We start from the raw sequence: 26702 nt of genomic DNA, 5'->3' as shown, positions 1-26702 counted from the left end.
ACTTCGATTTCTTGTGCTTAAACTTACTAGATGGTTTGGATTGTGATGAAGACCAGCCTCTGTAGAGGCTCCGGTGATTCCTGGAGAGGGACCAAACTTGCCCTCTGCTCTCGCTTTTGCTCCGATTCAACACTCATTTCATTCCAAGCTCAAATCCCCCTGACAGCCACAGTAATTCCTGGTTTCTACTTCATTTTATTCTTTTTACCTGAATGCCACTCTTATCTCTGATTTTATTCCTTCTGACTGCCACTGTTTTTTGTCTTCTTTTTTGCTCCCATTCTGCTCTTCCCCCTTTTTTCCCGCCGTCTGCACCGCTATCCCTGACCCCTCCCACCCCACTCCCCCCTCACAGCTGATTGTCCCTCCCCTTCAAATGGGGACCGCTGCGCGGTTGCGCTGCTGGTGCGCCTAAGGCAAACCCGTCTGCGCCCGTCTGTGCCTGGACCGCGCCCAGCGCCAGAACCCCTGGCCTCCACGAACGCCGTGGCGCCAGTCTCCGCTACGACTCCAGCACCATCCACGCATTTAACGCCGGACGAGCACGAACCTAATACCTGGCCGCCCGAAGAGCACCCAAGGGCCCTTCTCCTGCCGGAACTGCAGCTTCACCGGCATCCGACCCGCCATCCCAACCAACAAGAAAGAACCCAAATACCTCAGATGCATTCTTCTCAACACACGATCCACCCAGACGTCGCCTTCCTGACAGAGACCTAGATGAACCCCTCCTCGGCACCAGACATCGCCATAGCCATCCTGGACGGCTACAAGATCACTCACAGAGACCGCATAAACGGAGGAGGAATCGCCATCATCCATAGGAACACACTCGGAGTCACGATCAACACCGATGACACCCTCAGCACCGCCGAACACCTGCACTTCCAGATCCACACTGACCCCAACACCACCCTCATAGGAACCCTCGTCTTCAGCCCCCCCGGACCCCGATCACAGTTCAGCGACTCCATCGCCGACTGCGTCAGCTCACGCGCCCTCGCCTCCACGGACTACATCCTCCTCGGAGACCTGAACTTCCATCTCAAGAACAACAACGCCAACTCCACCACCCTGATTGACAACCTCGGACTCAGACAACTCGTCACAATACCCACCCACTCCGCCGGCCACATGCTTGACCCCATCTTTTACACAAGCTCCCACGTCACCTTCAGCCACACCATGAACTCTACTGGACCGGCCATCGCTGCATCCACTTCACCTTCCGGAAACCCACCATGCACCACCGCACCCAACAGATGCCCCTCCGCTGCTGGAGCAAAATCACCGAAGACCAGCTAACCACCACCCTTGCCCAGAGCCCACCTTCCAACCCCAACATCCCGAAACAGCCGCCCGCAACCTCAGACAGTGGATCCACGACTGTGCCAACACCCTCGCTCCGCTCAAGAAACCCTCAAAAAACCACACCAGCAAGAAAGCCAGCTGGTTCACTTAGGACCTCCAGGCCTCCAAGCAAACCTGCAGAAACCTAGAGAAGAACTGGCTCTGCGAACGAACACCAGACAGCTATGCAGCCCATAAAAACGCCACCCGCAGATACCACCACCTCATCAGATCGGCCAAAAGAGCCACATTTAAAGACCGCCGAGACAACCACGCACACAACAGCAAAGAGCTCTTCAACATTGTGAAGAAACTCTCCAACCCCAGCTCCAACACCAACGACATCCCACCGTCGCAAGACCTGTGCGACTCGCTTGCCACCTTCTTCCATCGCAAGATCGCAGACATCCACGACAGCTTCAATGCCACAACAACCTCAAACACCACGGAGACACCTGCCCCCACGACCACCACCCGCACCAACCACCTGCTCTCCTGGACCAACATCAACGACTACGACACCATAAAGAATATGAAGACCATCCACTCCCGATCTCCGTCAGACCCTTGCCCACAACACATCTTCAACATAGCCAGCACATCCATCGCACCCCATCTCCGGGAAGTCGTCAACATCTCCTTCGAGACAGCAACCTTCCCGGAAAGCTGGAAGCCTTACTCAAGAAACCCAAGGCTGACCTCAAGAACCTCAAGAACTTCCGGCCCATCTCCCTGCTCCCATTCCCGGCAGAGGTCATAGAGAAGACCGCCAATTAACAACTGACCCGCTATCTTGAGGAGAACATCCTGGACCCGTCCCCAGCCTGGGTTCCGCAGCAACCACAGCACCCAAAACTGCCCTCATCACCGCCACCGATGACATCAGAACCCTGCTGGACAACGGAGAAACCGCGGCCCTCATTCTCCTGGGCCTGTCAGCCGCCTTCGACACGGTCTGCCACTGCACACTACGATTATGCCTCCATGACGCCGGGATACAAGAGCAGGTCCTGGACTGGACCATCTCCTTCCTCTCCGGCAGAACACAGAGCATCCGCCTCCCCCACTTCCGCTCCGAATCCACCGAGATCATCTGTGGCATACCCCTGGGCTCATCCCTCAGCCCAATGTTATTCAACATCTACATGACACCGCTCACCCACGTCGCCCGACTACACGACCTCAACATCATCTCCTATGCCGATGACACCCAACTGATCCTCTCCCTCACCAAGGACCCCCACACTGCCAAAACCAACCTCCATGAAGGAATGAAGCCCGTCGTCGAATGGATGAGGAACAGCCAACTGAAGATGAACTCTGACAAGACGGAGGTCCTCGTCCTCGGATCCACCCCTTCGGCATGGGACGACTCCTGGTGGCCGACCGCACTGGGAACAGCCCCAACACCCACGAATCAGGCACGCAACCTAGTGATCATCCTCGACTCCACCCTCTCCATGACTAAGCAGGTCAACGCCATCTCCTCCTCCTGCTTCAACACCCTCCACATGCTCCTACAAGTGGATCCCCACCGAAACAAGACGAACAGTAACCCAGGCCCTCGTGAGCAGCAGGTTGGACTACGGAAACGCACTCTATGCAAGAGAATCGGCAAAACTCCTGAAAAAGCTTCAACGCATCTAGAAAGCCTCTGTACGCCTGTTCCTCGACATCCCTCGCCGCAGCCTAATCACACCCCACCTGAGAGACCTGCACTGGCTCCCCGTCAGCAAGAGGATAACCTTCAAGCTCCTTACCCACGCACACAAGGCACTCCACAAAACCAGACCAGCGTACCTCAACGGACGATTCCGCTTCTAAACCCACACCAGCCAGCTACGCTCTGACGACCTCGCCCTCGCCACAATCCCCCGCATCCGAAGAGCAACCTCCGGCGGCAGGTCGTTCCCCCACCTCGCCGCAAAGACCTGGAACACCCTCCCCATCCACCTACAGCAGACCCAAGACCTGCTGACCTTCAGAAGACTTCTCAAGAACTGGCTATTCGAGCGGTAGCAGCAATCCCCTCCCCCCAGTGCCTTGAGACCCTCACGGGTATGTAGTGCGCTTTACAAATGCATGATTGATTGAACGATTGATTGATTGACTTGGACTGCAACTTCGATCGGTCTCATTGAGGAATCTTCTTATGCTTGGCGAAGCAAATTTCTCCCCGCAATCTTGAATGGCCTTTCAATTCATCGGGGCAAGGTCACTGCAGGTCTTCGACCCCTAGACACTGCAGGTATACCTGATGGGGATCTGTCAGACATATGTTGTGACAGTCCCTACAGGGCTTAATACCTGTTGTTTTAGGGTGTGACATCCCAATGCACACTGCAGAAAAGTTGTAAAGTATTAAGGTGAGTGTCTTGGAGAGAGAAGACACAGCTCTCCGGATCTGTATCTAGTGGTGCGGAAAGAAGGAATTGACATCAGTGCACGGGAATGAAGCTATATGGCCTCAGCACTTTGAGTTGAACACAGGGCCACCTACTGCATCACAGAAGTACTGCTGAAGATTTTCCAGATTCAGTCTGACACCTGAGGAATATTCAAAAGGTGAGGACTCTATGAAAATCCACTGTCAGCCTGCCTCACTAGAAGACTACAGTATGATAAAAATATTTAACTCAGAGTCCAATAAAAGAGTAAACCAATAGGTACACGGGACATGTAATTCCTGGATATAGAAGGTGATTGGAGAAGCAAGTTTCCATCGAACAGTGACATAATACCTAAGCAGTGGCATATCCTGCCAAATGAATCACAAAGTCAGCATGTCATGCAGGAATCTGTGTTATGGAGGATATCTAATGACCCAGTATGGTACCCGGAGCAAAATTATACTATTTTAAGGAGGCCATTGATGGATACTGAAGGTGGCCTAATTCTGTTATGTAAAGCAGTCTGATAGTACAAGACATTTCCTCTTACAGAGGTGAAAAATCTGCAGGCAAATCTCTATTTTCTGATTTCAGACAGTTAAGGAGAAATAGTTGGGGAGAGGAGTTGGCCTAACGGCTAGGGCGCTCGACCTCGGACCTGGGGATCTGGGTTCAAGTCTTGGTAACGACGCCAAAACCTCCTGTCATTCTGGGCAAATCACTTAATCTCCCCGTGCCTAAAATGAAAGTGTGTCCTCATGTAACGTAACTGGAAAAATATGTAAAGCGCTCTGATACCTGGTTCGGGTCTAGTTCGCGCTATATAAAACTCTGCAAAAAAAAAAAAAATAGTGTGCCAACATAAAAAAAATCATCCAGAAACAAGAAAACTAGACATGATGCACATCCTTACTTTTACTTCCTTTTTCAACAACCTATCCATAACACTGAAATGACCTTTACTACATTTACTTTACACTGTCTTACCTTCACTTTGCCACTATTCATAACCCTAAACTGTACCACGATTCAGTTTCATTAACCTTGTTTTTAAATTAATTACATTAAATGATATAAATGCTACAAGCTATTATAGCTATAAAATCAATGACTTGATTAAAAAAAAGCCTTTTTTACCTGCACGATCCCAGTAAGGTAATTCGTAGGTTCCTTCAGTTTTCTTTCTTCTGAAATAAACAAAAACACAAAAATCTAAAACTTATGTTAGGTTGACTTGCATATTATAAAGTCACAATCTGTGAACATGTTTTTATGATCTTTTACCGGAATGGAGTGATTGTTCCTTAAAGAAGCATTCATAAAATAAGCGATACCAAATGGGATGATGGACGGAGTGCTCGAGCAAATCAAACACTCACCCCCAGTCAAACTGATCTGGAAAGCCCGAAACCGGTCCTAGGATGCTTGTTTCCAGTCCAGGGAGGACCTGGCTTGTCCGTTCGGGCTGGACTGTTCCCATGGTGCACAGGGTCAAGACTGATTTGCATATGGCTGAGTTCAAACTGGAATGGCATGGTGAGCAAAGAAACGATGGATTTAGGCCCAGATCTCTGTACTGGGGTGAATGTATGACCAGGGCACAAGTCCTAAAAAAATAAGTGGGGGGAAGCTCTAAGTTAGGTGGTGTCACCGGAAGTGACGTCACGACAGGAAGTGAAGTCACGAAAAGTGGCTTTGCACTATCAGACTCATTGCCTCCCCTCGCTCACTCCTTAGATGCGATTGCATCAGAGAAGCCAATGCTGAGCTTCGATCTCGCCCCAGAGAGGATAAAGAGTGAATGTGTGGTTTAATTTGCTCCAGTTATCGAGCTATCAGATGTCAGCCAGTCCTGGTTTTCTTGATTTGCAAACTTGACTCGAAGACTCCAAAAGCCACCTCCACTAGCTTCGCATAGGGAGATCACTGCATCCCCACACACCGACTATTATCATTACAAACAGGGGCTTAGCACAGGCCCCTGCTGACCCTGGGGCGCGCAGGAAGCGAGGGAGGCACCCTTCAGAAGGGCCCCCCTCAGCCCAAGACCCATCAATGCACGGATCTCGCGAGTCACTGGGTAAAGGGAAATTGAGGGGCGGCCGTTCGGGCAAGTAACGTCATAAAGTAATGCCAGCTTTTGGGCAGGGGGGACGACGTCCACCCGGTAAAATAAGTGGGGGGGACGCCGTCCACCCGCGTGGTACCCCGAATCGAGCTCTGTGTATGACATTATTCTGTCCATCAACTGTTATTTTTGCATTCATAAAATAAGGGCTTCCCGGTCATGAAATGATTTACTTCAAAGGCACGCACATTGGTGGAGTGTTTTTGCTGTGTTTAAAACATGTTCAACAAAAAAAAAAAGTAATGTACCCTTGGTAACGCTATTTCTGATGGATGCTCTATCTGCAGATGGCTCACCTCTAACACTTTTTGCAGGTTCAAAAAAACTTCTCCATAGTTCTATTGAGACAGTAGGGGGCGCTGGTTTCACACCAAAGTCGGAAGTGACGTCCATGTGATGTTGTAGGGGCCATAATCGCCCCATCGTCAAGACTAATGCCAGTTTCCCATCAATGTATTCCACGCCACTGAAGTAGCATGATGGAAATTATATCAGATTGTGAAATGTAGTGTAACAGCATAAGACACGGGATCTTATTATAGTGGCTCACAACGATCCAGCATAAAACAGGGAGGTGGGTGGGAACGGTGAGTAATCTGCAGGTAGTCGATCTACCAGAAATATCATTACCAAAGATAAATTACTTTTTCTTCTTATGGTTACTTCTACCTGCAGATTCCTCAACTCTTGAATAGATTCCCAAGCAAAACACACCTACGGGACAGACAGCCTTGATGGATGGTTATACCAGGAAGTCTTGTAGCACAGATCGGGCAAAATGCCCATCCCTCTTTACCTCCAAATCCAGATAACAGTGCTTGGCAATGCTGGGAAGGAATGTTCAAGTAGCCGCTCTGCAGAATTCACCTACAGTGACCCCCCCCCCCCCTAGCCTAGGCAGATGTTGAGGACAGAGGGTCTCATGAAGTATGCATTGATGCCTTCCAGTGGGTCTTTTGGGTCACGGCATATAGCAGGTTTTAATGCACAAAATAACCCCCCTTGACAACGTCCTTTCTGCACTGCATTTTCTTTTCTGCTGCCTACATAGCCTATGAAGAGCTAGTCCCCTGCAAGCACGTCCTTCATGTCGTCGATATAACAGCTTACCACTCTTTGTGTTTCCAAGCTTTGCAGTCTCTCCTCCGCCTCTGTAGAGTGAATTGAAGGAAAGAAAGATGGAAAAGTGAATGACTGACCGAGGGAAAGGGGTCACCAACTTTGGGCGGAAAGCCGCTCTGATTGGGAAGACCAATTAGTCCAACTAAAAACTGGGGACGGGTGGCTGGGTGCTCAGTCTTAGTAATTTACTAAAAAGTCTGGATGAAGTAACGGCAACAAAATTTTTTATTTAATGGTTAAAAGCCTTAAGAAACAACTGTGAAGGGGGTTGAATGGAGCTCCCATCAGAAAAGAGAACCAGGTTCGGATCCCACTGTGGCATAACAAAAGGGGTGGGAGGAGCTTACTGGTCAGACCGTTCAAGAATAGTAAAATAATGGAGTGCCCGGAAAGGGATGGTTGATCCGGGAGGCAACAAAGAGCCAACAAAGCTGCAAGATACCCTTTCACCTTCCCCACTGTACATTGTTCCAGGGCTAAACAAAAGGCAAATTTGAGAATGTCAGACAGCTGTGATTTCAAGGGGTCAATCTGGTGATTTTCGCAACAAGCGACAAACCTGTGCCACCTGTTCGAATAAACTGTTTTGGTGGACCAACGACAGGCAGATTAGATCACATTCGCTGTCCCAAACTGTCAGATCCAACAAACTTTGAAGATGAAGAGTCCCTAAAAAACAAAGTAGCCCACTGGATCAGGCACACCAGGGGATGCTATTCAGTTATCGGGAAAGACATCATGGGAGCTGGAAGATGTTTCAATCCTATGACACCCTTCGACACAATCAAACCAGTCTTTAAAAAAAGGTACATCATTGATGGCCTTGTTACGATTGATATTCAACCTTGCCCTCCTAAAAACTCCTCATACAGTCTAAATGTATAGGTTTAGGGGCAAGGAGACCGATGTCACCAGGAGAATCTGCCCTCTTGCCAGATTTTAAGTCTGGGCTTCATAATAATGATTGACTTGGAGATGGCTTAGGCATTTTCTCCAAATATCAGCCTCAAGTAAAAGGGACTAGTGACGTTATAAGTCCATGTAATAACTATCAGGCGCTGCTACCGGGGGGGGCATAAAAATATGCAGAATAATGGGGCAGTTGGAGTCTGTATTAGCCGAGGGGAAAGAAGAATGCCTCCTTAATTGATAGCAGTATAAAGAATGATGCTCTGGATTTTCTGCCTAAATCTTTTTGTACTGCAGGGATGTAATCAAGGATAAGGACAAGGTTATCGAGAAGCACACAGTTTTTTGAGGATATTGCTGCTCACTTGGCAGCTCCTTGTGCAAGTTAAACGTCGGCCCATTATGGAGGGGTAGCTGTGTTAATAGTGAATGCCGAAAGCTAAGGCGTGTATTAGCGGAGACCATAAAAGCAGTAAACTTCCTCTGACAGCATCCACCAGGAAATTGTACACGTTGACCATGGCTAGGGCCAAAAAAGAGTGGGACAAGAGATTGTGAGATTTAGTGGAGATATGTGCATTCGAAGACGACTCTCAGTTTTGGAGGCAGCGGCTAGAGGAGAACACCCTGCAGGATTTGAGCCCCAGAATCATGTCCCTTCCGTTAACTGGTTTAATCACTTCTCAATCCTATTTTACGAAGATGCCACAAACCTGGGTGAAACATCCCTGAATGTAGGTGAACAATGTTTACAACAAACCTTTTTCCCCGCAGGTAATCACAACGCAGTCGTTATAACGACCGCGTTGTGATTCCGCATACCATTACTCCGCAAGTCGGAACAACGACTTCAGGAGGGGGGTGGAGGAGGAGTTGGATTTAAAATCCAAAACCTTCCCTAGTATCCGCACAGACTGGAGTTGGAATAGTAAATTATTCTATTCCAACATCCAGCGCCACCCCTCCCCAAGTCGTTGTTCCGACTTGCGGACTAATGGTATGTGGAATCACAACGCGGTTGTTGTAACAACCGCGTTGTGATTCCCCGAGGAATAAGAACCTGCGAAAAATGAACATACATTCCTGAACTTAACTTTGATTAACTTTAATTTGCCACCCTTTTCTAGAGAGGATGTTTTTAACTCGCTTGACACCTTTTCCAGAGGGAGAGCTGCTGGTTCAGACAGCATTCCGGTGGATGTCTATCTCCCTGATATAGATGTATGGGTAAACTACATACTGTATGTATGTAAATTCACTGGTACACTATCTCTTATAAGTTGAGGCTGATGCCCCTTCCATGGCAAAGGCCAAGATATTGTTATTGATGTTTGGAGACAACACTGCTAATTTCCAAAACACCCAGTGGGCTGCAAAAACTTTTAGCCAGCTTCAGTGATTTTTGTTCGGAGCTTGATTTAGAGATAATTGTAGACAAAACTAAATTTATGGCATTCAACTACAGTAAGAGGTTTAACCCCTTCGCTGCTGCCGTCGGCCGTTGGACGTCGCGTGAGCTACCTCCCTGGTGCGGCGCACGTTCGAACGTTCAGCACTGGCGCTGAACGTTCGAAGCAGCAAACGTGTTAAGGGAAAGCTACCCTTCGGGAGCTTTACTGGAACAGGTAAATTCATTCACATACCTGGGAATTAAACGTTCACCAAATTTATCATTGGGTCAACATATTGACTTTCAACCATAAAGCAGAGCTGGTGTAATTTGAAAGGAATAGCGCACTTCTTACACTAGGCCTGTCGCACCCACTCTGAAAATCTATGAGGCCAAAGCTCTAGGAGTTGCTTTGTATGGCGCCGAGCTCTAGTGTTATGGTGACCTTACGTGTATGGCAAAACCAGAGAATACATTTGTAGGAGAGCTGGTTTCACTCAATTAGCACTCCTTTGCATCCTTTATTTCAGGATTTGGATATGAAAAAAGTAACTTTTAAAGCCCATTAGGGTCACCTCGGAGCTGGAGCTTTATGCAGCAGCCCTAGATGAGATAATCAAGTTGGATAAAGCCAATAAAGTCCCGTAGCTGACCTCAGTAAAGCCGTTGAGTATGACTGGCTTTGATGACCTAGGCCTCCACCAGGAGACTAGGTAAATTCCCTCAAAGGGTATGCTGAAAAAATACTATTGGGCTTACACCCTACAGCAGGAAGAGCACACGGCTGGGGATGCAATGCTGACTGGTGAATTTTAAAAATTTCAAGACCACATATGCATTAGTGCAGTATTGGGAGTTGGTCACTGTTCTATCAGACAGGAAGTTATATAATCAGTTTAGAGCGGGCACACTCCCTGTTAAGGCATTTACTGTGAAATGGAAGGGTGCATCTTGTGACGATTGTCCACTTTGCAAAGGCCAATAAAAGACCATCCCGTATGTGCTATTTGTTATTTCTGCGTATGCCAAGTTTTGCACTATTTGGATTGCGCCAGTGTACAGGCAGCTGGGCAACCTAAGCCACCTGGTAGCATTAAGAATACTACGCACGGACCCACTTCCTTTGTATGGTTGCGCAGTTACAAAATTCTTGGGCTTGATGTGGGCAAAAAGGAGCACCATTATTGCGGCGAAGTGATTTTAAGGTTCGTTTTTTTTTTAACATGCAGTGCATACTTTTATAATGACTTTTAATCGTATTTTCATAGCCTGAATCTTGGTTTTAGTTAATGTTAGTAATGGAATAATTATTTATGTAAATGCTATCTGGATATGGTGATAAATGTGATTGACAACATCAGTGTGTTGCATGTATGAACCGTATTTATTTATTGCTCACTTTCATGGCTTATGCCGAAATAAAGTTATTTAAAATGAGATCACATCCACTAAGTCATCAGACAGCAGGAATGCAGTCAAGTGTCACAGCTCAAACTCGATGCATGAAGGTGTAGACCCTGGTGAGTAAGGTGAAAGACCTGCCCTTCTTGCTGGAAAAGAAGTGAGAGGAAGACCGAGCGAGTGACAGGGAGAGGTGCAGAAGGGCTGTGTGCCAAATTCTTCTTGTTAAATCTGGAGCCAATAAGATGACTTGGACCCAGTTTTGGAGGATCCTCCAATGGAACCCAGGAATCAAGGGTATGGGAGGAAACATGTAGTGAAAAGTAAAATGCCTCTTCAACCAAAACATGTTTCATAGGGCTCCTTGGCACAGATCTTCGGACAATTTGGATTGGAACGAGCGGCAAAGAGATCCACATGGGGCATGCCTGATTTTTCTAAGATACTCTGCCCTACCTCTGGATGTAGATGCTACTCATATTCTGCAAGATGTTGCAGACTCAGGTCATAGGCCCCAGTATTCATAGAGCCAGCTAGATGTTTCATCAGTAACCAGATACTGTGTTGGGGAGCCCAAGACCAGAGCCTCAGATGCACATGTAGCCCCTAGCATATCTCTGCAATTGGAACTCTTCTTGAATGAGCAAAGGAGGTGAATTTGGATATAGTGGAATGGGGCCTGACCCCTTTCGGAGGATCCTTCTTGGACAAAGTGCAGCAAGTCTTGAAGTAGAGGATGATCCAACTCGAAAGAGTCAATTGCTGCACCACTTTGCCTTTGTTAGTACCACAGTACTCCACAAAAAGTTGGTCATCCGGTTGTGTATCCATAGTGCGATTCAGGTAGTAGTTAACTGCCCTCCGAGGATTTAACTTGTACAACCTAAACTCCTCCTTGGTGGAATGGGGTGGTGGGGCAAAAAGTTGAAAGGGTGATGGACGGACTTGGCAGGAAAGCAGCCCTGGTTCGCAACACCAGTTTGTCAGGGTAAAAAGAGGTAAAGGGAAGACGGAAACTAAAAGCCTGGAGCTGGCTTACCCTTCTGGACGATGTGATCGCCACTAAAAGCACTGTCTTCAGAGTTAACATTGTAAAAGGAACAAATATGGAGTTGCTCAAATGGAATGTCTCTTAGAAAAGTTAACACTAAATTAAGTTCCCACTAGGGTACAACAACAGGAATCGGAAGATAAAGATTTTTCCACCCCTCAATAATACGCATCACAATAGGGGATTTAAAGTGGGACAGTTGGTTTGAAGTCAGAGGAATGACGACAACGTATATGTATTTCGATTTATATAGCGCACGTTTCACCCAGGGGTCTCAAGGCGCTTGCTTAGGGAACCCGTCCTGGTATTCCCCTGTGAGAGATACCCCGGCAGGGTATTCACAAGGTGAAAGCCAGGCATCCCGCCGCGAAGGGCCATAGTGGAGATTAAGCAAGCTATTGCCCAGAGTCGCAGAGTGTGACCCCGTAAGTCGAGTAGGCACCGGAGCGAGAATTGTCAAGTCCGTGAAATTTTTGAGCCCGAGACCCGCCGAGGCGGGGAATCAAACCCTGGTCCACGGCTGATCTCATCTTCCGGGTCTGCCGCCTCTAACCACTGAGCCACACTTCTACACTAGCCAAATAACTCCTAACAGTGACAATCGCACAACTCCTTTGGGCAAGGGAAAGGGCCACTCAGCCTGCAGGGGGTCTACGTTGTTGTCCGCATTCTATGCAACAAAGCTAGCACATCTTCCAGAGTAAATTCATTATGTGGAGGGGCGATGCATTGACAGAATGACTTCAACCACTTCCGCTGACAACTGGAAGGAGGTCAGATGTCCCCAATTCCATATTCAGCCATAAAGGTGGAAGCCTCTGAGATTGGGATGCAGCAACATCCCCTGCGAATGAATGTATTTTTATTTGCATAATTACTTAAAATCATATCATTGCAAAACATTATCCTGAATTACACTAAAATATGTATTTCACGATATTGTAAAACATTTATTTAAATTTGTTTAAAAAAGTAGGATTTTCATTTAGTCAATAATACCAGTTCTTTTCTAAAATGTGAACTTTTTCTTGAATTCATTGATTTTCAAATTAAATATTGACAAGGTCCTTATTCCCTGTATTTTCATGGGAAGTTAATTCTTAGTTCGTTGTGGGGCTTATGGGTGCCGTGCATACTTTCCTGGGAGGGGCTATTCGACGTACTGCTCCTTCTATAACTACTAGGGGTTCAACAGTTGCCACCACACGTTATTCCTCTGTGTTGTTTTCGATTAGGGCCCTTCGTGTCATGTTCAGATATTTGCCAAATTTGGCCACGTCTGAAGACTCTATACTAGACTGAAGCAATGCCACAGCATCGGCGCATCTTCTAGTCCCATGCCTTAGGAACATTGGTTTTAACAGAATACGTCGATGCTATAGTAATGCAGGGCAGCAGCATAGTAGATGTACCAATGATTCAGCCCTATAATTATACAGCCTGCAACGAACTATATTGTTCAACGATTTCCAAGCCGGGTTCAGGTCTTTTATTGGTAGGGGGACTAGGCGCGCCCATTGAATTTTCTTCATACACTTCCTTCCCGGAGGATTGTTCATGTATGGCTGGATTTTATGCAACTCATTTGCTTTAATTAGGCCAGTCAGACCTCTGTTTACCTTCAGTCTGGCTGTATCTTCGTTCCTTGATATCTTATTTAGCACCCTCTTTATTGCAAGGTAGTTTAGTTCTTTTTGGAACCAGAATGCTGTAGATAAGTCCAACTCTGCCACTGTCTCCCAGCAGTATTTCTGCCATGGGTTCATCGACCCATCAAATATGGTTCTCAGTACTTCCTTAAGGGATCCTTTCTTAGCTTTTGTCGTCTTGAAGCAAAATGTAACCAGTGTGCTCCTCCATTCGTATTTTTGTTGTACAAGGCCAAACTCAAGCCGAATCAAGGCGCTTGTTGTGTACTTGGGGAGCCTAAAAAGCCTTTTATAACACTGCCACTGGGCTTTCTCCATCACCTTTTCCATCTTACCTGGGGATGCCTGTGATGCATACCCAGCAACCGCAAGGAGTTTGGATTTTGTGACTCAAGATGGGTTTCATAGCAGGGCTATGTAGTTTGCCTTGGAGTTTGCAGAGGGCGTAAATCAGGGGTCTCCAACCAGTAGCTCGGGAGCTACTGGTAGCTAACCAGCACCCTCAAAGTAGCTCTCAGAGGTAAACCCAAACCAAGCCGATCTCAGAGATTCTGTGTATATTAAAGAAGGCAACACTGCTCTTTTCATTATCCATAAGAGTTACAGACAGCCAAACCAATGGCAAGGCCTCTTGATAACACTCGAACAAACACTGTGTTGGCCAATCAATCAATCGGGGATTTATAGAGCGCACTCCTCACCCTTGAGAGTCTCAAAGTGCTGGGGGGGGTATAGATTTGGGCAGCTCCGGTCATTCGAAAACCCAGGTCTTTAGGCTTTTCCTGAATGCTTGCAGGTTGGGGCTTCATCTGATGCTGAGAGGGAGTTTGTTCCAGGTCTTGGCCGTGATGTAGGAGAAGAATCTGCCTCCTGTTCTGGCTCTGTGGATGTCGGGATTTCAGCCAAGGACTGGTCAGCGGAGCACAGGTTTCTCTTGGGGGCGTAGAAGGAGATTTTTTTGTTGAGCTAATGGGGTCCAGTGTTGTGGAGGGCTTTGTAGGTGTGTGTGAACAGCGTGAAGGTCACTTTTTTTTCTTCAAAAACCTTCATTGCCATTGTCTCAGTTTACACAGCTGTCAACGCCTACAACCCGGAGGCCGGCAGCATGAAATATCCAAAGCATTTCGTCACTTCAACACAGCCATATTACCGACAACCTATATGGTCCTGTGGCGAATAAAACTTTTTTTTTACCACACATTGACTCAAAATCATATGTTGGCTTAAATCAGTGTTAATCAATCGAAACTTTGTATAGCCTCCAATCATAACATTCAATCCCACTCGTAATATCCCCGCCTCGTGCCCCGATGGATCACCCTCCTGTCTAGAGAAAGCCACTGGCCCTGCCTGCAACACAGCCCCAGCCTCTATTCTTCCCTACCTGTGCCCCTCCCACGAACATTCGCCTAGTCTTTCACGCCAGTATTAAATCTCTATTACCCTCTTTATCCCTCAACCCCCCCCCCATCCAGTATACTAACTCACTGCGGCACACTCACTGCTCCGCACCTCCTCGACCCAACCACGTTGCGAATGGGTCCCAAATATCCACTGGCCGCGATCCACTTGGCATAAGTTCCCGGTAAGTAGTTAGTTGATCCCTACAATATGTCACCGAACGTATCCATCCTGCCACTGTAGGAGGAGCGCTCTTTTTCCAATGTAAGGCTATCTGCCGTTTAGCTAATAGCAGCATCATGGCGGTTAGTTTACGCAATTCGCGCGGAATCTCCAAGACAAAACCCAAAAGCGCTAGTAGTGGGTCCGGGCTCAATTCCATTTCTGTAATCTGTCCTATGTGTCCAAAGATTTCCTCCCAGTATAACGCAATCTGCCTACACTCCCAAGTCAGATGAAAGAAGCTTGCCTCAGTATCACCATATCTCCAACAGTTCGCATCAACCCGCAGGCCCATTCTATGAAGCTGTTTAGGCGTGCGGTATGCTCTGTGCAAGAAGTTGAAGTGTATGAGCCTTAGCCTGTAATTAGGAGATAGGTTCTCAAGCTGCGAACAGCAAAAACACCACTGTTTTTCACTGATGGTCATACCTGACTCCCTTACCCACTCATTCCTAGACGTGCATTTAAGTATCGGAGAATGTTCTTGCGTATTCCTATAGATTTGGGTGATCAGTTTGCGAGGAGAGCTATTAGCCAAAACGTCCTCCAGCACCTGAAGTGTGGAAGGTGCCTTCGGAAACTCCGCGTATCTAGCTTTACAAGCAGCTCTCAGCTGATAATAGAGCAACATGTCTGAGGCCGTCGGTTCAGCAGCTGCACACATTTGTTGCAGCGTCAGAAATTTGTCCGCTTGGTATAAGTCCCCACCCGTGCTCAATCCGTGCCTATGTGCTCTCTCTGTCACTGCTCTGTCAACGAGTGGTCCTAACAGAGGATTAACGCCCAACCGCATCAATGGTGCATAAAGCGCTGATACGCCCGCTCTGTGAGCAAGCCTCGACCAGGCCCATCTCGTCGCTTCGACTGTGTTGACATCCGATATGGATCTTTTGTAGGGGTGATAAACAGTCACGTTCAGTGGAGTTGGGGAAGCAATATCAATCTCGATCGCTACATGTGGTTGGTAAGGGATGGGATGCTGCCAGTAATGCAAATATTGCGCCTGGGCGCTAAACGCATACAATTCGAAATCTGGGGCCGCAAGCCCGCCCTGACTAAAGGGGAGCGTCAGTAATTTCCATGATACCCTTGTTTGGCGCCCGACCAGGCCAGCTCCAGGAACGCAGTTCGTACCCGCTTAAAGAAGTGTGTATTTAGGGGTATAGGGATATTCGCGAATAAATATAACAGTTTGGGCAGGATTACCATTTTGCTGATAGCTATGCGTCCCGTAAGTGATAGAGGCAGATTTTTCCATTTCTGGACCTTTCCCTCCATCCAGTCCACAAACCTGCCGTAATTTGCAAACCATAGTTCTTGCACTGATCTGCTGAACCATATACCTAAATATTTAACATTATCTTCTGTCTAAGTTATAGGAAATTCTGTATCACATCTAGTTGTGCCGTCAGTTAGGGGCATCATCACAGATTTGGCCCAATTTACCTCTATGCCTGTGAGGCCTCCATAGCGTACAAATTCACGCATTAGGGGATCAAAATTCTCCTCCGGATTGGTCATGTATATGGTCATATCGTCCGCGTACATTGAGACGAGCAGGCCTCTGGAGGTGAAACCAATGCTGCGATGGGTGTGGTGTTGTCTCAGTCGTGCTGCGAGCGGTTCTGTCACTATGGCAAACAGCAGCGGTGACAAGGGGCACCCCTGTCGAGTACCCCTCGTTATTGCAAACGATCCCGAAATGTGACCGTTAACTGCCAGCCGCGCTGTGGGAGATGTGTAGAGGAGCCGGATCTGCTGGATGAAAAGCGGGCTGAATCCCATACGAGAGAACAGTGAGAACAGAAATTTCCACTCCAAGGAGTCGAATGCTTTAGTTGCATCCAGCAGGGCCGCAGCCGCCTGTACACTAGGATCCAGATAGTGAAGGAGACCGAAAAGGACTCTCAAGTTATGTGATGTGGCCCGGCCAGGAACAAACCCTGACTGATCAGAGTTCGCTATCTGTGGAAGCATGGGCTTCAGTCTTTCCGCCAATAATTTAGCATATATTTTCGCATCTAGGTTTATTAAGGAAAGGGGGCGGTAGGACTCCGGTTGCCGAGGGTCTTTATCTGGCTTTAAGAGGGTGATTATCATAGCTTCCCTGAGTGTAGGAGGTAACATACCCGTTTCCATTGCCTCCATATATACCTGATGTAGCCTGGGGGCAACTATGTACAGGTATTCTTTGTAGAATGCAGCTGTTAGCCCATCCGGACCTTGGGCTTTGTCCACCGGCATACCAGTAATCACTTCCCTCACATCCTCCACTGTGAAAGGTTGAGTCATATATTGTCTGGCGCCATCATTGAACCAAGCCAATGCAATTGTGTCCAAATATTCTGCTATGCCCGTCTCACTAGGGTTTGTGCGAGTGGTGTATAGTGATCTATAGTATTCTGTCAGTGTATCTAGTATAGCCTGCGGTTATCTCACCATCTCCCCATCCGATCCCTGCAGTTCCGTGATATAATCCGCCCCTCGCGGTGCTCGCAGTAATGAGGCTAACGTCCTCCCTGCTCGGTCCCCTTCCCCATACTTCCTGGCCTGTGCATATTTACTAAGGTATGCTGTCTCCCTTTCAGCTTCTTCCTGAAAGGCAGTTAGTTTCAATCGAATCTCTGCTTGGGTGAGTGGGGTTGGGTGTTCCCTATTACTCCTTTCTAGAGTCGCAATGTCCTGCTCTAGGCTTCTCAGTGTGTTCCTGATTGATCTGAGCACACCCGTTTTAAGGGATAAACAGCTACCTCGTGTCACCACCTTGAACGCTTCCCATAGAACACCCGGCGAGTCGACCGTGCCCTCATTTAATTCAAAATACTCGGACAATTTCGACCTCAGTTCTTCCTTGAACACTTAGTCTAACAGTGCTCTCGAGGGGAATCTCCAGCTGAAGGGTCGTACATATTGTGGTGGGATCGCTAATCGTACACACACACTGGCGCATGATCAGAAAATGATCGTGGTAAGTGATCCGCCACAGTCACACGTGCATGCATATCCCTTGACAGCAACAAGTAATCAATTCTAGGCCAGGCATTTCTGTGTGCAGTCATGCATGTGCCCTCACGTCCATCCGGGTGCATAACCCTCCAGGAGTCAACCAGGCATTCTTCCAGCAACAAGTCTCTCAGGAAGTCCGCAGTTCTGGGGTGGTGCTCTTGGGCCGTACCCTGCCTGTCTGCTGTGGCGGATAGAGCCACATTAAAGTCCCCTCCCCATAGTATCGCCGTCTTGCCAAATGACTGAATTTTCTGCCACACTTCACTATAGAAATTCGGGTCATCTGTATTTGGGCCATACACATTAACAATAAGCACCAGAGCATCACACAGTGTCCCCAGCAGCAAAATATATCTACCCTCTTTGTCTATCATGGAGGTGTGAGTTGTCCATTGTAAGCCTCTGCGTATAAGGACAGCTACGCCTCTTGCATAATTTGAAAACGGAGCCTCCACATCTCCCCCCCCCCCCATCTATGATGTTTAAGCACCGAGGTGTTAGCAGCCGCTAAGTGGGTTTCTTGCAATAAACATATATCTACCGCATGTCGCACCAAGTATGAATGAATCAATCTCGATTTCCTCCTGTCGTTTAACCCCCGAATGTTTCAAGATAAGCAATTTACTGTCTGATTAGGTGCCGTCATCGAGTCTTAAATCTAACCCTAAACATTCCTCTCACACCTGTCAGCCTCTGTCGCGTACAGACATGAGCTATAGCTGTCACGTATGGGTGGCAAATCTTTTGCTTTCCTTGGACCCTCTCTGTGGAATGCTATGCCACAGGCTTTGCGCTCTGAGGTGAACTACATGAAATTCAGGAAAGCCTTCAAAACCTGGCTATTTTAACATCTAAGTCCTGCCAGTTCTGCCAGCTATTACTGAATCATAGCGCCGGGAAGCCCTTTGTTGGGTAGCTGTTGCGCTATATAAGTTAAATAAATAAAAATAAAATACAAATAGCATACACTTTCTGCCAGTAAGGGCAGACACGACTTGGAATATTTATATATGGTAGTGCAATCGAGGTGGGACTTTGAATCAGTGCAACTGTGAGACATTCCTGGCAATATATAATTTCAAACACCACAAATCCCCCCCCCCCCCCCTCCCCCCCACCCACTCCGATCTCCCCCCAGGTTGAGCACGCCCCACCCTGAACATTACATCTTCGTGAATTTGTGACCCCCATCCCTCGTCCCCTCCTCCCACACCAACCCCCCAATCAGGTTGTGTTATCCCCGCCCCGAAAATCCCAAACAACACATACCAAAGCAACACACATCGAAATTGGGGCGTGCAGAATGACAGCCTAACTGCCCCGTACTCTTGACGGGGTGGCCGGGCTGCTAGTACCACACATACTCCTCAAGGCTCCACCGTCGAGTGTCTCCACATGTGATACACAGTGGAATAATTGAAGAAATAACAGCCCGATGTGGGCGACCTTCACCCCATGTCAAATATAAGGTACTGTCTATGGGGCTAGGCTTGGCCCAACCGCCGCCCGCAATTTACCAACAAACTTGCATTTTGATGTATTGTGCAGGTTAGGCCAAGTTATTCAATGTCACTCAGTCTGTCTTCAGATGTGGCGTCTTCCGAGTGTTTTTGACTGCGATGCTCTTTCGCCTGTCGTTTAGCATATGCAAGCGCAGCTCCTGGATCCACAAAAAAGGTGGGAGTGCCGGGCCCCTGAACCCTCAGTTCGGCCGGGTATATCAAGGCGTACTTCGTGCCTATCTGCTGGAAAATCTTTTTCGCCGGTATGAATTCCCTGCGAGCAGCTTGCACCTGCTGGGTAAAATCTGGATAAAACTCGACGTCATGGCCGTTGTACTGTATTGATCCCTTCTCTCTGGCTAGGCGCAATATCGTGTCACGGTCTCTGTAGTTGAGCACACGCGCCAGTATAGGTCGTGCCGGAGCCCCTGGTTTGGGTCTGGGACCCAGTGATCTGTGTGCCCTTTCTATGAGAAACATGGTAGATAGATCTGTTCCAAACAAGGTCTTGCACATAGTCTCCACGTAAAGTGCCATATTTTGAATGTCCGACGATTCCGCAATCCCTGTTATGCGTATATTGTTGCGCCTCGATCTCGCCTCCAAATCCTCATTCTTCTGTTGGATCAGGGCGAGGACTTTGTCCATACCTTTCACCTTCCGCTCTATCTCAGTGTGACCTTCCTCTGTTTCTGTAACTCTTGTTTCTAAGACACTGACTCTTCCCTCCCGTTTGTCCATACGCTGAGTGATCCTGTCCATGCGGTCAGCTAGAGTTTCCATTTTGGCATCAATGCCCTGCAGCCCCGCCTTGAGTTCCTGAAACGTGCTTCACGTCGTCCGCAGGTAACTGATCTCGCGCTCCGTCATCTCCTTGCACTTGTTCCGCCGCTCCCCCATCCTGCTGCTTATTTGTTTTCTTTTGAAATGTTATCTTGGGCTGTCTGGTTTCTGGCTTCCCCATTTTAACCAATCGACAGAGCACACTGCCACTTAAATGGCCACTTAGCGAGTTGTGCTTATCTCCTCACAATGCTGATCCAGATCAACTATGTGTAGCACTGCGTGCATAGGGTAGTACAAGGCAGACCCCTACCGCTCCGTTGACGTTTCTGCAGTTGCCACTGCCCGTGCAGTTCAAACCGTGCCAGTCAAACAAATGCGCCACTCGCAACCTCTCTGCTATGCCTGCAAAGCCTAGTTCGCTTTCCTCGAATCGATGGTGAGTCCCGCGGTCAAGTCCCACAGGTGGCGGTTGCAGGCAAACCTATCCACTACGTACTGCACGCACCTCGCTAATGGTGAACGTTGGCCCCTCAGTGCGCCGAGTCCGGGTAATGCGGAGGGGTCAGTGGCTCCCCATGCAAAGCTAGCTCAATCTGGTCGTCGCTCGAGATATTTTAGCGGGTATCTAGCCAAGATTCAGTCCACCGCGCCTTGTCCCCAAGCAGCATATGCCCCGCCAGATCTTCAGGGGTACGCGGTCTTCTACAACACGACCGCGCCGTGGGGTGCTCACAGGGCAAACTATATTCCGGGTTAGCCCACAGAGTGCAAGGGATCCGGGGTCCCCCCTCAATCTCAGTCTGGGGTGCCACTACTTTCGTCCGTGCCTTCCGGATACTTCCTGGCCGCCGCGTCGGGCCTCAGTGGATCGGCAGCGGTGTGATCTTAAGATGGCGGCCGCCCTTTGCGTAAGTGCACTCTGATCAGTACATGGTATCTCTACCGTCAGCTGGATTCATACGTGCGGTCAGCCTCACGATGTCCGAGTCTCACACTCTACACTTTGCAATCAGAGCCCAGGCGCTCCGTGCACAGGCTCACAGTGCCACCGTACCTCTAAGCTTCTTGCTCACCGTGTCTTCTAACCGCCTTGCAAGTTCCGACGTTTCTCCAGCTGGTTGAGCCTTCACGCCTACACCCGCAAGCACATCCAGATCTCCATGTTGCGCTGCTGAGTGCGTTGCGTGCCCGCTAGTGCTCTGCTGCAACTTTCAGAGCTCCAGGTTAGCGGCGGTAGAGGCGCGGCACTTCTCACACCCCGCTGGAGCCGTCTCACGAGGCCCCGGCGTCAGCCAAGTACCTAGGCCTCTCCTCCGGCGCAGGGTCCCGTCCGCCGCCACACCTCCGGTACGCCCCCGCTCTGTCCAAACAGAGCGATCGATGGCCGTCAGGCGTCACCCTCGTCAATTGCGACCGATGAAGCCGAGGTGCTGCGCGTGAGGATCGGATAAATTCACGGATATTTGGCCCGGCCGGCGGAGCTGCAGAATCAAGCAGCCATTCCGCACAGCGGCCAAGCCATGGCCCCAAGGTCACTTTTTTTTACGGGAAACACGTGGAGGTCTCGTAGGTGCTGGGTGATGTGGACTTGTCATGGGATGCAGAGAACGAGTCTGGCTGCGGCATTCTGGAGTTTGTGGAGTAGAGATTTGTTGATTACGGCTTACAGGGCGCTGGTGATGAGTGCGTGGATGGTGGTCTTCCTGGTTTGAGGGGGGGGGGGATCTATTTGAAGGTATTGCGGAGTATGCAGAGGATGTTGAAACATGTGGAGGCTACGGCATTGGCCTATGGGTCTGCCCCATGAACCATCTTTATCCACTTTAAATCTACCTAAGAAGGAGATTGGCCATGTTATATGCCCTGCTCCATCAGTTGAACCGTGTGTGACTTCAAAGAATAGTGGCAGATGACACCAGGGCTGACCCACCAACGTGTGTGACCGCAGGGACTAGAGTGAAAATGTGTTAGTTGGTAGCATGATCAACCAAAGAGCTGAGGAGAAGAGAGTATGCATCCAGGGCAGAGAAAATTAAAGCATCACATTAATTTTTGTGTGGGTGTGAGACATGGTGTCCTTCCCTATTAAACAGTGTTGATTCCTTAAAGCTACTCCTTGACTATTTTGGACCTACAAGTCTAGTAATTACATTACTTGCTGCCTTCATTGACATATTAAGAGCATGACTGGCCTGCTTTTAGCCATTCCTGACAGAGTGGCAACCGATTCTCCCATAATAATGGCCATAACTGATATATGTTGGGCATCCAGCTGTGGCACAGTGGTAGCCCTGGTTTAATGGTGGGCATTATTAGCATACCAGAGGCATTCTTAATGTTATGCTAAGCAAGCATGGCCTATGATTCCAATACTTGTGTATTTGAAGCAAAATTTGTCCACGAGAGGCAATTCTTTTTTTTTTCTTTTTAAAAACCTTTATTAACATTCGTGCACACGTACACAGCTGCTGCCTACAACCACAATGTGGCCGGCAGCATCTTATCACAACCATTACGTATCAGCATGTGAGTAATAATGAATAACAAATTAACACAGCAAGCCGCCTACAACCACTTCGCGCCGGCCGCGCATTGAGCTATTTTCGGTACATCCATAATAGTAGAGATGTCGAGGTCAAGTAAGATGGAGCGATAAGGAAACAAAGCATATGCGTAATCCACGTATTTAGAGTGCAATATGTATCTCTCCCTCTTTACTCTGCACACGTCAGACATACATTCCTCAATTACATCTGCAGTGTAGTTTTGTGCCCTAATACATGAAGATCCGTTGTCAATGCAAATGATAGGTAAAATCTAATTGCAGTATGTTTCACCTTGTCTGGGTGATCCCTCTAGTTATGTCGCGTGCGCATTGCACATGTCTGGACTAGTGTTGTTTCTGCTCTCACGCACTGTGCGGGCGTCCCCTCCCATCCAGGCCTCAGCTAATGCTCTCACAGTGTGAACCCCATATCCATCTGGCGCAGTGCGTATGAGAGAGGTGTTAAATTCTCTAGTAGGTACAGTACGTGGATGTGGCATGTATCAACCCGGCCTAGTGATCATATATGGGTATGTCCTCCCTCTAGGTCTGGCAGGTCGTTATCCGCCGACTGTGTCGCCGTCTGTATCAAGTATGTTTGAAGTGGGCCCCAAATATCCGTCGGTCTGGATGTCATTGATTGCATTTCTGAGTATATCCCATATTGCTCCTGACAGTACACCATGTCTTGCATCCATTCCTTAAATTTGGGGGCGCGTCCCCTCCCCCACCTGCATGCCAGTCATCTTTTGGCCAACAGTAATGCTACATTGGTAAATTTCCTGCTACTTCTCGAGATTTGCGCCATATAGCCCAGTAAAAACATAAGAGGTTCCATCTCTATCGTGCTATCTATCATAAGCTCCAGCACCTCATGTACCTGCCCCCAGAATAGTTTGACCTGCGGACACTCCCATGCCAAATGCATAAAACCAGCACCAGGATGGCTACATCGTTCACAACGATCTTAGTCCGTGAGATGAAATCTAAATTTCCGGGCCGGGGTGTAATACATTCTATGTAAAAATTTATAATGGATCATTTTAAAACGGCAACTTGACATCAAAGTCCCCGCGAGTCCACAACAGTACTCCCATTGCTCATCCGTTACCTCTCTGCCAAAATCTGCAGCCCAATGTGCCCTGGCCGTACCCTCCACTACCAGCATATTACCACGCATACTGCTGTATATTCTAGATACCAGGTGCGTGCCATCCGCGCTGTTCAGAACTACATTAAGGGGGGCCGTGCCAGGGGGTTCGTTGGGGTAATCCGGGAGTACTGTCTTCATTCCTTCTCGCAGTCGGATATAATAGAACACCTCCAAAGGACTGGGGGGGTGTTCACCAAAGAATTGCTCCCGAGAGCGGAAGACTCCCCCAGGGAATAAATCACCCCATGTACCTATATTAAGCCGACGACACACATTGCGGAAACCTGCTTCTTGAAATAGCGGCACCTGAGGGTGGTAGGAAAGAGGCATTCGGGCGCGTATAGCATCGGTGCCCGCAGTCGCCGCACTATCCTCTGCCAGGCATCTACAGTGCACGTCACTGTGGTTGGTGGGGTATCTAGAACCTTGGTAAGACCATAAACAACCCCAGTTAGAGGCAACGGGTGGGCGATCCAATCCTCAACCGCTATCTGTGGCATGAAGCTGGTAGGTTTCACCCAGTGGTACAGATAGTGCGCCTGTGCACTCAGATAATAAATCTCAAAGTCCGGTATGTCGAAACCTCCCATGTCATAAGGCTGCGCCATAACAGCCCATTTGAGTCGTGCTTGTCTACCTCCCCATACTAATCGGATCAATTCAGTCTTCAAGGTCTTAAAAAAAAAAAGATCCTGGATAGTATGGTATGTTGAGAAAACAATAAAGGAATCTGGGCAAGACTACCATTTTGATGAGCGAGACCCTGGCAGTCATCGATAATGGAAGACCAATCCAACGTGAGACCGAATCCGTCAGTTTGGTAATGGCTGTACCATAATTTAACCTAAGCGTCTCATCCCTATCTCTGGATATTTGGATACCTAAATATCTTAGATCAGTATGACACCATTCCAAGGGGTAATCCAGCGGAAACCCGGTTACTGCAGCAGTCAATGGGAACAGCTGTGACTTTCCCCAGTTGATCGTTACACCAGACAGCCCACCAAAGGCTACAAACTCCCTCAATAGGGAATTTAAGTTATTCCGAGGGTCTTTGACATAGAGCGTTATATCGTCCGCGTACAACGAAATTGAGAGCTATCTCTATCTCTGAAAACAACGAAAGGAACTATCTTTGTGTAATTGTCGGATACGACATGCCAATGGTTCTTTCGCTATTGCGAACAAGAGGGGGGATAGTGGGCATCCCTGACGGGTGCCTCTAGTGATCGCAAAGGCCTCCGACAAGCGACCATTGGCCAGCACCTTGGCCGTAGGAGCAGTATACAATAAGCGTATGCACCCCACAAAAATCTGAGGAAACCCCATCTTATGCAGGACAGTAAACAAATACCGCCATTCTATGGAATCGAACGCCTTGGATGTATCTAGGAATATCGCAGTAAGGGGGAGCTCCGGGGCCACTGTCTGTATGAGCGAGAAGACGGTTCGCAGGTTATGGGAAGCTGATCTCGTTGGTACAAATCCTGACTGATCGGGGAGTATAATGCTGGTCATGAGTAGAGAAAGCCTCGTAGCCAACACTTTGGCGAGGATCTTAGCATCACAGTTAAGTAACGACAGAGGTCGATAAGATTCACATTGTGTTGGGTCTTTACTCGGCTTAAGAAGGGAAGTAATCACCACCTCTCTCATAGAGCGGGGCAATATCCCCTCCTCGAGAGAATTTTCAAACACCTCTCTTAACACCGGAGCCATTATGTCGATATAGCATTTGTAAAACTCAGCTGGGAGTCCGTCTAAGCCGGGCGCCTTCCCATTGCCGAGGGACATTATGGCCTCCCGGATCTCATCCAGTTCGAACAGGGCGCCGAGGAACGCTCTATGGCCGTCACTCAGCTAGCAAAGTGCCAGATCTCCCAGAAATCCTTCGAGATCAACGTCTCCGGACGAATGGGTGGTGTATAACTGCATATAGTGCGCCTGGAGTGTAGCCAAGATACGATCATTATCCTTACAGGCCTCTCCTGTAGTATCTATTAGTTCTAAGATGGTGTTAGTGCCCTGTGCGTCTCGCACCGCTACTGACAACGCCCTACCTGGCCTGTCTCCCTCATTATATTTGCGAGCTTTCCAATACTTGTCTCTGAAATGTACCTCCCGCTGCGCCTCTGCCTCATACTCCGAGAGTTTGATTCGAAATGGTTGTTGCACAGGGACCGTATCCCCCCCTCAGCAGTTGTCGCTCTACTCCCTGCAGTTCCCCCTCCAGCTTCCGCATGGTGCGCTGTATGTCCCGTAAAACACCAAAGCTCTTAGCCATGCACCAACCCCTAACCGTCACCTTAAGGGCCTCCCAAATCGTCTCCACGCTGTCCACCGTGTCTTTATTGCGGGGAAAAAATCCTCTATGTCTACTTTCAGTTCTTCACGAAAGACAGTGTCTAACAAGGCAGTAGGCTGCAACCACCAAGGACGCGGGGGGTGATCATAACCCAGCATAGCCAATGTAATCAGCACTGGACAATGATCTGACTGAGTCCTGGCCAAATGCCTTACAGCTGTGATACAAGGAGCCAATTCTCTGGACAGAAGGCAGTAGTCTATCCTTGCCCATGTGCCCGTGTAGGAAGCAAAATGGGTACCCTCTCTAAGCCCAGGGTGTATATGTCTCCAGCCATCCACAAGTCCTCCATCCTCCACAATGCCTCTCAACGTTTCCCGTGCCCTAGGATG

At 48.5% G+C, this 26702-nt stretch overlaps 1 protein-coding gene across 1 annotated transcript in view; it reads right to left on the bottom strand.

Moving 5' to 3' along the window:
- The window catches only part of DCBLD2 (discoidin, CUB and LCCL domain containing 2), a 526471-nt gene that overhangs the window by 37098 nt on the left and 462671 nt on the right, over positions 1-26702 (bottom strand). Inside the window, exon 13 of the mRNA XM_078657730.1 lies at positions 4878-4927. Coding sequence (XP_078513856.1) covers positions 4878-4927 — 50 coding nt within the window. The remainder of the gene's footprint in view (positions 1-4877; positions 4928-26702) is intronic.

Source organism: Lissotriton helveticus, chromosome 8, assembly GCF_964261635.1.
Source record: "Lissotriton helveticus chromosome 8, aLisHel1.1, whole genome shotgun sequence".
NCBI classification, from domain to species: Eukaryota; Metazoa; Chordata; class Amphibia; order Caudata; family Salamandridae; genus Lissotriton; species Lissotriton helveticus.
The sequence above is the reverse complement of the archived record's forward strand: the minus strand, read 5'-3'. Positions and strand labels throughout refer to the sequence as shown.